At 53.8% G+C, this 13,173-nt stretch overlaps 1 protein-coding gene across 2 annotated transcripts; it reads left to right on the top strand.

Moving 5' to 3' along the window:
• Positions 1-3,494: 3,494 nt before the first annotated feature.
• SLC16A6 (solute carrier family 16 member 6) lies at positions 3,495-12,518 on the top strand. Of its 2 annotated transcripts, XM_039562372.1 has the most exons (6): positions 3,495-3,624; positions 5,782-6,023; positions 6,632-6,775; positions 7,505-7,633; positions 8,553-9,374; positions 9,941-12,518. In XM_039562372.1, the coding sequence occupies exons 2-6, from the start codon at positions 5,789-5,791 to the stop codon at positions 10,186-10,188; spliced, it is 1,578 nt and encodes a 525-aa protein (XP_039418306.1). In that variant the 5' UTR covers positions 3,495-3,624; positions 5,782-5,788; the 3' UTR covers positions 10,189-12,518. The 2 variants fall into 2 exon arrangements, with proteins under 2 accessions (XP_039418306.1, XP_010408374.2); XM_010410072.4 differs by lacking the exons at positions 3,495-3,624; positions 5,782-6,023 and having other exon boundaries at positions 6,692-6,775; positions 7,377-7,633.
• The last annotated feature ends 655 nt before the right edge of the window (positions 12,519-13,173 follow it).

Below are 13,173 nucleotides of genomic sequence, written 5' to 3'. Positions count from 1 at the left end.
TCTCCTCTTACCAGCTGGAAAAGTCAGGGAAACTGAGGCAGGCAAGCAGAAGTGATGGCTCAGGCTCTGCTGACCCCACAGTGGGATGGGACACGTCCCCATGGTGAGGTTCCTGGTGCTGACCCCACTGGAGGATGTCCAACCACAGCCTGGAGGGAGTGGATGGCGGGGCAGACAGGCTTTAGTGGGCAGAAAAATAAATCTATGTTTTGTTTGCAATTCAAGCTTGCAGAGATTTTGATTTGGGCAGGGAAGGGCAGCTGGTACCCGGTGAGGGGTCTGCCCGTGGGGCAGAGGGGGCAGGAGCTCTGTCTGCCCCGTTGGGCCTCCCCAGTGCTGACATGTTTACCAGCAGAGCTCCATTCCCAGCACAACCGTCCTGACAATGCTCTGAACCGAGTCAGGATTTCATTCCAGGAAAAAGGTTTTCTGCTGGAAGAGTTTATACTAGTTCCCCTCACAGAATAAGCAGCACCGACAAAAACATACTTCTGCAGATTTACCAGGATTTCTGCCAGCTCCTGGGACAGGAGAATGTTTTTCACCCAACTCACTGCTGGGTCTTTCAGAGAAAACATTTCACATGCTGAGCAGGGCTGGGCAAACCCCAGCAGAATAAATGAACTGGAAGTCCCTGAGCCATCCGGCTCAGTGCAGGGGCCCGCGCTCCCCTGCTCTTCCCAGCCCGCCCCGTTCTCCAGCTCCCGGCTGATTTATGCCCACAGACAGGACGCCTGCTCTGCTTCCCCGTGGATTACAGAGCCCTCAAACACCAGCCATGCTCCCGGGCTGCTGGCGTTCCCGGGATGATGAAGAGGCACGTCCTGGTGCGAGCGCTGCCAGGCACGGGATGGACCCAGTGGATGTGCCGGGGAAAAGAATCCCGGGAAGGCACAGCCAAGCCAAGCAGCAGGGAAATCCCCCCAAAGGGGGCAAACAGCATGGGGGGAAAAGGATTTCACAGGGGGACTGGGAAGCCCTGGGTTGGAGAGGCTGCAGCCACCATCCCTGTCCCCCCACAGGGCCCCTCCAGCCCCCATCGCTCCCCAAAGCCTTATTGCTCTTGGAAAGCCCAAAGGAAAGGAATGGGAAGGTGAGGCAGAGACAGACGGAAAGGACTGACAAGAAATACCAAGGAGCAAATCACTTTGGGTTTTTCATGCCAGAGATATTTGCATTCTTATTTCTCCCCTGGAGGCACAAACCTCTTTTGTTGTCCCACAACCACTTGCACTGTGTCTGCCAGGAAGAATTTCAGCACGGGGAGGGTGACCCATTCCCAAGGAAAAGCCTGTATAACGGGATATTGGCTCTGCGAGGCCAGAGCGATGATCACCCTTTATCTGTACCCCTGAAAGGCAGGGCATGGATAAAGGGCAACCACCTCAAAGGTTCCCTCGGAGGAAGGGGTTTCCTGTGGGACAGGGAGATTGAGGCTCTCAAGGACACACAGGGCACAGTTCCATAGCTGAGTACCCAGATTTCTGATGGATTTCTGATGGATTTCAGCTTGTTTAGGACGGGACTGTGAGGAGTGAAGCTGCTGAAACCTCCCTGAGAGCACCAGCACTTGTTGGAGGCAGTGGCTGTTGGACCAGCATTGCCAAGAGAAACCAGCAGCAGCTTTCCCAAAGTTCCTGAGCAAAGCAACTGACAACTTGCCTCATTTTGGGGAATTTGCAGAATTTTGTCCCAGCTACCTCCTGCCCTTGGCTGTGTTGCCCCATCGGGACAAAGGAAGGGAAAAGCAGCAGAAGGGACTCTGGCCAAACCAAACACAGCAGCCCTTACAGTGCAGGAACATTTCAACCTGGGTGCTTTTTCCAGGGGTATGAACCAGGATCAGCAGGTTCCACATTAACCCAGAACACTGTGCTGGGGTCCTGGGCCAGCACAGGGGGCAGATCCCAGGAGGGCAGGTGAGGAGAGGTGTGGTCACCCACCCACTCTGACCCCTCTGCTGCTCCCTGCAGGTAAAAGTCACTGGCCCACAAGTCACAATGAATGGTGCAAGACTCCAAGTCCTCCTGGCAGCATCCATCTGTGCCAGCACACGGAGAGCAGGAGCAGGATGCAGCAGCAGCAGTGAGCTGAGGCTGCCAGAGCTCCAAGAGAGTTTGGACAATGCTCTCAGGGACGCACAGTGTGGGATTTTTGGGGTGTCCGTGCAGGGCCAGGAGTTGGACTCGATGATCCCTGTAGGTCCCTTCCAGTTCGGAATGTTCTGTAATTTTAGGATGACTGAACCCCTGCTCCCTCCCTGCCCATCCCTGTAGGTGGTGAGTCGGTCTCTCCTGCTTTGTTTGACTCATAAATCCCTACTTTTTAAGCTTCCTACATAAGGGACATGTTTTCCCTTAAAAATGCAACTAAGGAAGTTGGTTTCTCCTAAATTGCAACTAAGGGGAATGCTTTCCTCTTAGAATTCAACCAAGGGACATGTTTTTCCCTAAAAATATGCAATTAAAGGGAATGTTTTCCTCTTAGAATTCAACCAAGGGAGATGTTTTTCCCTAAAAAAATGCAACGGAGGGAGATGTTTTTCCCTAGAAATGCAACTAAGGGAGATGTTTTCCCTAAAAATGCAACAAAAAGGCACGTTTTTCCCAAAAATCCAACTAAAGGAGATAGTTTCCCAAAAAATTACAGCCAAGATGTTTCCCCTAAAAATGCAACTAACAGAGATGGCTCCCCCTAAAAATTTAACTGAGGGAGATGTTTTTCCCTAGGAATGCAACTAAAAGAGATGTTTTCCATAAAAATACAACTAAGGGATAGGCTTTTCCCTAAGGAAAAAAAAAAATGCAACTAAGGGTGATGTTTTCCCCTAAAAAAAACAACCAAGAGAGATGGTTCCCCCTAAAAATTCAAGCAAGGAAAATATTTACCCTCAAAATGCAACCAAGGGACGTGTTTTCCCCTAAAGTTGCAACAAAAGGACATGGTGTTCCCTAAAGATGCAGCTAAAGGAGATGGTTTCCCCTAAAAATGCAACCCAGAGAGATGTTTTTCCTTAGAAATGCAACTAAAGGAGATGTTTTGTCCTGAAAAACACAAGCAGGAGGCATATTTCCCCTAAAACGGCACCACGCGCAGCACCCAAAGCTCGGAGGGGACAAACACATTGTGCCACCCCCAGAAGCAGCACCGGGGGGGGGGGCTCCGGCATGTGCTCCCCGCACCCCACCGCTGCGAGCCCAGCCCGGGGATGCTCCAGGCACCGCATCCCGGGGATGCTCCGGACCCCGCCGGCGGGGGCGGCCCGGCACCTGCCGGAGCGCCCCGTGCGGGGCAGGTGCGGGCCGGGGGCTGCGGGGGCTGCGGGACCCCCGGGGCCGCTCCGCTCCGGCCGCGCTGCACCGCCCCTCCCGCACACGCGGTGCCGCCGCTGGGCGAGCCGGGCCCGGCGCCGCGCACATGGGCGCTGCGGAGCCGCCGGCGGAGACCGGCTCCAGCCGGTATAAAAGGGCTGCGAGCGAGCACCGAGCAGCAGCAGCCGCCGCCGCGGGCAGCGGGAGCAGCAGCGGCCGGAGGCCGGCGGGCAGCGGGGCCGCCTCCTCGCCGAGGGTCGCCCGCTCGCCCTCCCGGGCCATGGGCAGCCCCTGACCCCCGCCGCAGCACCGGGTGAGTGGGGCTCCCGCCCGGGGATTCCGGGGAGCTGGGTGGGGGAGGGCTTTGTTTCCCTTTTTAATTTTTTTTTCCCCTTTTGGGGCTCTTTTCAACATTATTTTTTCATTTTTCCAGCGTTTTCCTTCCCCACCTCCCCTCGCCTGCATCCCTGTATTTTTAGCCCGCGGCCCCGGCGATGCAGGAATCAGGGCTGAAATGTTGGGAAAGTGATGCAGGGAAGGGGGGGCCACGCCGGGCCCCTGCGCTCCGGCTTCTTCATTTTCAATTTTTTCCCCCGCCATCATTATTTCTTTTAATCTTTAAATGTACAAAACATACGCCCAGGTTTGCGGTTTCGCTGGGTTGTTTTTCCCTTTTTTCTTTTTTTTTTCTGTCCCCTAAGCGTGCTTCCTCCCGATCTGCTTTTCCCCCGATTCCCCGTGCAGTGACACAGGAATTCATGGCAGCTCCGTCCCCTCTCTCGGGGGGGTCTCCAGGCACTTCCCACAAACTTCGGGCGAACGCCGGGGGTCCCGCCCGTGCCCCTCGCCCTGCCCGGCTGCAGCAGAGCCCGGCGCGGCAGCACCGCAAGGATGCAGGAGGATCCCACGCCTCGCTCCATCCCCGGCAGAGAGGATCCCCGGGAGCCGCGCACCCGCCATGCGGCACCGCAGGAGGGGCTGCGCGGCGTGGGGACCCCCCTGCCCGGCCCGGGGACCCCTCGCGTGGGCTCCCAGCCCGGCCGAGCTCCCGCGGGGCCCCGGTGCCGGTGCCGCGCACTCGCCTGCTCCGCCGTGCGAAGTTCCCGGTGGGCTGGGGCGGCGCGGCCGGGGCCGCCCGGGCTCCCTGCGCCGAGAACGTGGTGCCGAGGAGCCGAGTCTAAAATGGAGGAGGGAAATGCCTGGTGGCTGCCGCGGACGGCGGCGCGGGGGGAGCGCACGCCGGAGCCGCAGGTCCGGGCGGGACGGGGCCGCACACGGGGCGGCCGCCCACGGCCACCGCTCGGTGCCCTCCCGGGGCGGCTGCGGGGACCCAGCGCCGGGGCTTGACTCCACTGTGTCCCGTGCAGGTGTGCGGTGGTGACTCTGGCACCCCCCAGGCGGGTGTGGCGGTGACCTCAGGACTGTCCCCCCCCCTCAGCGCACGCGTGGCGGTGACCCTGGCACTGTCCCCCAGCACAGGTGTGGCGGTGACCCCGGCACAGCAGACCCCCTGCAGGTGTGGCAGTGAGCCCAGGACTGTCCCCCCAGTGCAGGTGTGGCGGTGATCCTGTCACTGTCCCCCTGCACAGGTGTGGTGGTGCAGTGGCCTCGGCTCAGCCCCCCCCATGCAGGTGTGGCAGTGACCCTGGCATTAGTCCCCCTGCACAGGTGTGGCGGTGGCCCTGGCACTGCGGAGCCCCATGCAGGTGTGGCAGGGAGCCCAGGACTAACCCTGGCACTGTCCCCCCTGTGCGGGTGTGGCGGTCACCCCAGCAGTGTCCTCCCCCTGACTGTGACACCGGCGCTGTCCCCCCTGTGCAGTTGTGGCAGTGCTGGGGTTCCATGGGGAGCTCCCTGTGGGATCAAAGCCACCCCTGCACACCCACAGCCCCCGGGTGACACGGGGCAGGGTGGAGGACACCCCGTGTCTTATGGGGTGATCCCCCTCCAACCCCCCCTGCCCTGGGGGGTGGCAGTGGTGCCAAGGGCTGCAAGGGAGCTGCTGGAAGCGGGGGTGTCCCCACCCCCCTTCTTGAGGTGTGGGCAGCCCTGAGCTGCCATTTTGGGGATGCAAAGCCAGGCTGGGGAGGACAGGTGCCCCAGGGGTTCCTGCAGCTCCACCAGTCCAGCCCGCACTGGGTTCCGCGGTGGATCTTTCACGAACTGCATCCATCCACCCCCATGCACCGACAGATGGATGACAGCTCCCAGCTCCCGGGCTTGGCTGCTGGGAACAGCTCACCCGGGTGCTGAGCCGAGAGTTTCTGGTCCTGGGCTCACAGGGCACCAGCAGGAAGGAGCCCACAGAGGGACAGAGGCAGAAACATCAGCCCAACTCCCACACTCAATCCCTCGGCAGCACAGGGTCCGGCTCGCAGTGCCTTAGGGGTGCTACAGCTCCCAGGCTGTGCCTCTTTCAGCAAAATTCAGCTTAAACTGATGCCTGGCTCCCTGTCCCCTCTTTTTCCAGATCCAAAATGACGGTCAAAGCTGTAAAGATGCCGTGCACCTCTGCAAACGTTTATACTAAAGTGCCTGACGGAGGATGGGGCTGGACAGTTGCTTTTGCGTTCTTTGTTGTGGAAGCCCTGACATACGGCATCATAAAATCATTTGGAGTCTTCTTTAATGACCTGATGGAAAGCTTTGACGAAACCAACAGCAGGATATCCTGGATTATATCCATATGTGTGTTTGTACAGACCTTCACAGGTAAGAGGAGCAGGCGCTCGGTGCAGGTGCAAGGGGCAGTCGTGCTGCTGACTCAGCATGCAAGGACCTGGCACCTAGGACTTTTGTGCCTCTAATGGCTCCATTATAAATTAAATCACAGCCATAAAGCTCAGAGGCTGCTCCACAAATGCCAAGAAATATCAGTCTCACCCTGGTAGTCCCTTTGAGCCCCAACTCGTGTCCTTGGGTGGTGCAGGGACATGGTCCGTGTCGCTGAGCCTGACCCAGTTGTTCAGGTCTCACCAGCAAGGGGCAAAAACCAGAGTTTTCAAACCAAACTCTGCAGTGAAAAGGATTAGAAATAACTTGAGCCTTGCTGAAATCCAGTGGTGTCTGGGCATGTGGCTGCAGATTTGTCCCAGGCTGCCACGTGCTCGTCTTTAAGTCTGTTCTGGTGATTTTTTAGCACGTCCTAAATGCTGTGAGCTGTGCAGTGCTCCGAGGGTGGCTCCAGGGTGACGCTGTGCTGTGCAGGGAGGTGGCACCTCGCGGGGACCTGGGCAGGAGTATGAGAAGAGTCTCTGCAAGAGATGGTGGCTGTGAAGTTGCTGAGGTGGGTGTTGACCACGGCTCTCTTCCCTCTCCAGCTCCTCTGTCAACGGTCCTCAGCAACCGCTTCGGCCACCGCTTGGTGGTGATGGCCGGAGGGCTGCTGGTCAGCACTGGCATGGTCATTGCCTCCTTCGCCCGCAGTGTGGTGGACATGTATGTCACCATCGGCATCGTCTCCGGTGAGTCACCCTGGCCTGGCCTGTCCCCTACCTGCCAAACTCTCCCTCCCGCGGCTTCCTGCGAGCCACGAGGCTTTGGTCCCCACACACGGGGTGTGCTTAGCACTGCTGCCCCTCCTGAGCTGATCCCGGAGCGGGGATGGGCCCCAGGCTTGGCTTTGTGCCCTGTCTCACCCCAGGCATCACCCTGGACTCGGCCCTGCACTCGTGCAGCTGCACCGGTCACTTCTGATGGACTGGGATTGCTGGGGAGACCAAAGCTGTGCCCGGGATCAAATTCTCTAATGCTCCCTCTGTCTCTGGTTTCTTTTCCGGGTACTTTTCCCCCTCTCCTTCCTGGCCTGGGTGTCCTGCTCATGTCTGTGGCCAGGAGCTTGCCTAGCTTAAGGGAACAGTTGCTATAGGCTCAAATACTTTAAGCAGATGAGGTCCTCAAAGTGGGCCCCGCTGGCTGTTTGGGAGCAGAAGGCATTATCTAGCAGGTTTGGGAGGCTGGGACTCTTGGTTTGGGTTTTTACTTTCCTTTTTTTCTTTTTTTTCTTTTCCCCCCTCCAATTTACAAAAAAATAACATTCTGGTTTCCCCAATGATTTTCTTCCAGGGTGACTTGCTGAGTTGGCCGAAATGATACTGTAATGACCACCAGGAAAGCCGACTTAACATGTTCTTGCATCGGTGTTTCCCCCTCCTTTACTTGTTGTTATGGCAATTTTTGGCATTTATTCACAGGCCTGGGATACTGCCTCTCCTTCCTCCCGACTGTCACCATTTTATCACAGTATTTTGACAAAAGACGCTCGCTGGTCACAGCGGTGGCATCCACAGGGGAATGTTTCGCTGTCTTCTCCTTCGCACCAGGTACGGTGCCCACATGCTGGGAGTTCTTACGTGCCATGCCCAAGGCACAATGCTGTTGCCATCCTTTCCCCAAGCAAACGGGAGCCAGAGGCCGAGTCGGTGCCCACAAGTGGTTGCTCACGTGCCCGTGGCACTCGTGCCCCGCAGGCAGAGTGACAAGCAGTCCCAGGGGCTGGGGTGACGCTGCCCGAGCCCCCCCGGTGTGCTGTGCCAGCGCAGGACATGCCTGGCTGATACGCAGCCCGGCGGGCTCCCTATATAGATCTGGCAGGCTAAAAATAAGCCCAAGCAACTTCAGCTATTTAAAACACCCACAGTACACAGAACTGCTCCTAAAGGTTAGTGGGCTTGTGCTCGGCACGGGCTGCCAAAGTGCTCCAGCCTTTTGGGGACCTGTCCCCAGGCGTCACGGCCCTGTCACCGCCTGCCCTTGGAGGTTTATGTGGTCTGCTGTGCTCATGTACCCTGGGCTAATACCCGCTGCAAAGCTGCTTTGGGTGCAAATGAAGGCTGGTAATTAAGCAGTGACGTGAACCTTTGAGCAGGGCTAAGAGACTTCCTCTGCTAGCTGGTTTCAGGGTGGGGGCAGCTGAGAAAGGAAACTCAAGCACCGAGTTTGCTCTCCTTCACTAAAAACAGCACCCGCTTTGTCCCCAAACTTGCTGAGATCTCAAAAGGGGCTACCAAGAGAGTGGCATCTGCTAGCCAGGTGCTAAACACAGCTTTTAGCTTCTGTCTGCGGCAGCAGAGGGAAGGAAGGTTGGTGCCAGACCCCTGGGCAGGAGGGACCCTTGCTCAGCCTTCTCCAGACACACCTGGAACCCTCCAGTGGTCAATGTCCAGTCACTTCCCTGGCTGTAAATTCAATCCCTTGGCGTAACTACAGGCTTTCCCAGTTACACTTTTCCTCTTCCCTCAGCAATCACGGCCCTGAAGGAGCAGATTGGCTGGAGGTACAGCATGCTGTCTGTCGGGGTGCTGCAGCTCGGCATCACCGCCTGCGGATCGCTGCTGCGCCCCATCATCATCAGAGAGCAAGAAGAAGTGAAAGCACAGCCTCCAGAGGAGTCCACGGAGACAAAGTACATGCTTGAAAATGAGCAAACCTGCACCTCAATAGAGTCCATAGACTCAGGAGTCGATATAACTACCTCACCCAGCAATGTGCCTGGAAAAACCAAAGCAGAGCCGAAAAGTGAAGAACCAAAGCAACATGGACAGAATCCCGTTGAAAATAACAGCACCCCTGCAGAACCAAAAAGCAAACTACTGGACTTCTCTGTGATGAGAGACTATAGCTTTATCTGTTATGCATTCTTTGGCCTGTTTGCAACCCTGGGCTTCTTCGCTCCCTCCCTCTACATCATCCCCCTGAGCCGCAGCCTCGGCATCAGCAAAGACCACTCTGCCTACATCCTGTCAGCCATGGCCATCGCCGAGGTCTTTGGGAGGATTTTTGCAGGCTGGGTTCTCAACAAGAAGCCAATCCGCAAGATCTACATCGAGCTCATCTGCGTCATCCTGCTGTCAGTAGCGTTGGTTGCCTTCCCTTTTGCCTCTGGATTCTGGGGCTTGATGATATGTAGCGTTTATTTTGGGTTCATGCTCGGCACGGTAGCGGGCACACATATTCCCCTCCTGGCTGAAGACGATGTGGTTGGCATTGAGAGGATGTCTTCTGCAGCTGGAGTCTACGTCTTCATTCAAAGCTTAGCTGGGTTGGCTGGACCACCCCTTGCAGGTAACTAAAACTTTGGTCTTAATTTTGTTTTGGAGGTGTTTGACAGCTGCTGGTGCTGATCTCTGTCTAGAAAGTGTTCTGGCAGCACTGATCACAGCACTCCCCTAAAAGCCCTGCAACCAGTACTGGGAGTCTCCCAGAGCCAGAAGACTGCAATGCAGCTCTGCAGAGTCCCACGGATGAGGCACTGAGGAACCTCAGAGGGAAGGGAAATACTGCAGTGCTACCCTGATCCTGTTAGAAACCCAAACCTGGCATCACTTCAGGCACAAGCAGAGGCGAATCCCTCTCGCTGTGCTTGTGCCACACGCTGCAGAAAGGTGAAGTCTGGCAGAACAAACAGATGCCTGATGCATCTCGGGCTCAGCATCCCTGCGGTGCCCAGGGGCTTCTGACTCGCCTGAAGATGACACTGCCTACCCCAGAACACAATGGGTTTACTTTTTTAACGTGGCATCCATTTGTCACCGAGTTTTGGCTGCAGATAAAATACAGATTAAAACCCTCCAGGAGAGCAGGGCAGGGGGGAGTGGGCTGTGGCTAACTGCTGTGAATGTTTCTTGTAGGTGTCTTAGTGGATACGACAAAGAACTACAGCTCAGCCTTCTACTCCTGTGCTGCTGGCATGGTCCTGGGAGCCGTGTTTCTGGCCCTGGTGAGGCCGTGCAAGACTGGGCTGTGCCACCAGCAGCAGCAGCAGCAGCAGGTGGAGGAGAGCACAGCGGGGCCACCACCAGAACTACCAGATGACTTTATAGACATGGATATTGGAAAAGCAGAAAATTCAGGAAAAGGCTCTGACAGCGTGGTATAAAAAACCCTGTTCCTTCTCCATCTAATGTACTCGGTGTAAGGCTGGGGGAAATGTCAGCTCTGCTCCACGTTTTAAAACTCCATTCTAAAGGGAATGTGAAATTTTAAATGTGAACAGTTGCTACCAACAATTTTATTTTTTTTTTAATATTAGACAGAACTTTTTTAACCAACAATGGAAAGCTCCATAGAAAATACGGATAGTCACCTAAGAATAACTTCTGTCTAGCATGAAGATGTGATGCACACTTGCTTTCCTGATAACAAGCATAGGTAAAGGTTCAACTGATCCCATAAATACTGACAACAGCAACAGCAGAAGCAGCTCAGCCTCTGACTGTCACCCATCCCCTACCGCAAATTCCACGCAGACGAGAACCCGATGATCCAAACTGGAGACAAGCATTTCATACACCACCAGTAGCCAACTGAATCCTCTTCTAGAGGGATATAGACTCATGTTTTAGCTTGGAGGAGGAGGCTAGGCTAGATAGCTGACAATTAGAAACCATTGCTAATGATCTTAACTTGAATGTCACAAATGCTGGGAAATCAAAGGCTCCGTGTGTCTTTACAGCCAGTTATTACTGCACGTATTTCATAAGATCATTTTTCTTCTCCTGACTGGGATCCGTAGAACTGTTTTCTGTTGATAGTCAGATCTGATGTACTGTTTCTAATTTAACTAGTATTTATTAATTTATTCTGAGATTGTTAAAGGAGGTTAGCTTAAATAACTGGAGAGGAAAAACGATCTTCTGCATAACGGAAAGCTGTCTTTACATCAATCTCTTCAATGCCTATCTTGTATTGCTTGTGAAATTGTTGGGGAAATTACTCTTACAGCATAAAGTGTAGCTGTTTTTAATAGGTAAGTCTTAAGTAACCCAGTTATTTAAAAAGGAAAAAAAATAATGAACTACAGATCCAGCATCTCTTTCCATGGAAAAAGGCTCAGCTGGTGCCCACGGACCTGGCACTGCTGCCGGAACCAGCCCACCCGCAGGGAGGATTTGGCCCAGGATGTCTTAATGTACCCAGAACCTTCACTCACAGGTGCACAAGGAAATCTCTGCTGCAGCCCCAGCTGCCTGTGGACCCCCCAGGACCTTCCCCTCTTACTCTGCTCCCCACCCTTGCCAGCCATGGGGGCCTGGGGTGGCTGTGCTGAGCTGTACGCCCTTCCCCAGCTCTCCCCTAAAGTCAGCAAGGGGCTTTTTATTTTTTGCTGCTGACTTCAGTGAGAAATGAAGTGGAGCCTGTGTATGAAGGGATGGATAAAAGACAACATTTGAGCTGTTCATTCAGTCTTAATGGGAGAGATTCCTGCTCACGGTGACATGAGCTTGCTTACCCCACCTATATGCATCTTCTTGCCTCTAGGCAACTCAGGGGGACAAATCAAACAAGTCTGTTCTGGTTTGGGGGAAAGGAAGAACCCCAAGCCACCATTTCTGTGTATTTAAGTGGAAGTGGCATCATCCATTAACTGCTACGCTGACCTGTCTGTGTTTTACCAGCCATAGAAATGTGGGACAATCTGTAAAAGAAAAAAAAAAAAAGAACAACCTCTTTTTGGGAAGGTGCTTGATTTGTTTTTTCTGTCTTAGATGTCAAAAAAAAAAAAAAAGGTAAAAAAAGAAAAAAAGAAGAAAAAAAAAGAAACAGGCACTCTTGCAATCAAGTGGCTGGAGCAATTCATCCTCACTGCCCGGGACCTGCGGTCTCGTGTCCTTCCTCTGCCTCAGCACTTTATCACGGCCAGCAGAACCTCGCTGTGTTGCACCCAGGACTGGAAGATCCCTTACAGAGAACTAGAGTTGTGTGAATCAGTGATCATTGAACAAATAACCACGTTGCATTACGATGTGCTTTTTATTTATTGTTAATTTATGATACTTCAAGCGTTTTGGTAAATGTTCTGTAGCCTCTCCTTGTAAGGTTATTGAAGTCTTTGTGATACGAGACCTCACTACAGCACTTTGCTATTACAACTGCTTGGAAGTGGAATAAGGCCTCCAGGTTTTGCGTGTGTGTGGAAGCTCCCTGTTCTGCAGATTTGCGAGGTTCTACTGTATTTAGTTTGTTTGGTTTTCTTTTTTTTTTGTACAAGTTTCCAATACAGATCAAATAATACGTTTGTCACTGACCTCACAGTCCGTTTCTGTTCCTGTCTGTGTCGCGGCACGAGCAGGGGAGCGAGTGGTGAGTGTGTGTGTGTGAGGGCACAGCACAAGCAGGATTTACTGATTTGTTTGTAACGTTACCGAGTGGACTCTGGAAATACTCTTAAACACTGAGATTTGCAATAAACTTTTTCTTTTTTTTTTTCTTTGGTTTTTTCTTCTTTTTCCCCTTTTTTCTTTTTTAATAATAAACGCCGTGAAGAAACTTCTCCTCCTCTACCTCTTCTCCATCCCTGGGCATTCCCTGGGTTTGCTGTGGGGTCCAGAGATGCTTCCCCTCCCGAGCTGTCACATGCCACTCCTCCAGTGTGAAGTGGCTTGCTTTCCCCGAACATTGGGCAATCCCAGCTCTTTAAATGAGCTGCCTGGAAGCTGTCGATTAGTGCTGACCTCAAGGGTGCTCTTGTAAACCCTTACCCCGGGAGCCCTGATTAGAGGGAGCCTTTTCTTCTCCTGAGTGGTGCCTGAATTGGTGGCACTTGGGAGCATTACCCTCCCCTCCTGTCTTCACCAAGCACGCAATCATGTAATTATTTTATCGTCGCTCAATTGCTGAATACTTTCTCCATGCCAGGCTAAGCAACTCATGTATCAGAAAAATCTACTTTAAAAAAACCCTAAAAAGCCACTAAATAGCAGATTAATCACACTGAAGAGCAATTTTCTCTCTCTCAAACCTAATTTCTTGATCTGCTCTTCTCTGCCCACCCCATAACTCCCAGCATCCCCAAACCCTACAAGAAGTAGTGCTGCCACGTCCCAAATATCACTGCATGCATTAGGATTGCAAATGCTCTGCC

The sequence above is a fragment of the Corvus cornix genome, chromosome 18, assembly GCF_000738735.6.
Source record: "Corvus cornix cornix isolate S_Up_H32 chromosome 18, ASM73873v5, whole genome shotgun sequence".
Lineage (NCBI taxonomy): Eukaryota > Metazoa > Chordata > Aves > Passeriformes > Corvidae > Corvus > Corvus cornix.
This window is presented reverse-complemented; position numbering and strand designations above follow the sequence as displayed.

Excerpts from the sequence above, each read along its gene's own strand:
- SLC16A6 (XM_039562372.1), top strand. The coding sequence starts at position 5,789 with ATGACGGTCAAAGCTGTAAAGATGCCGTGCACCTCTGCAAACGTTTAT. Across the intron at positions 6,776-7,504 it reads CACCATCGGCATCGTCTCCG|GCCTGGGATACTGCCTCTCC; the intron begins GTGAGTCACCCT and ends ATTTATTCACAG. Across the intron at positions 7,634-8,552 it reads TGTCTTCTCCTTCGCACCAG|CAATCACGGCCCTGAAGGAG; the intron begins GTACGGTGCCCA and ends CTCTTCCCTCAG.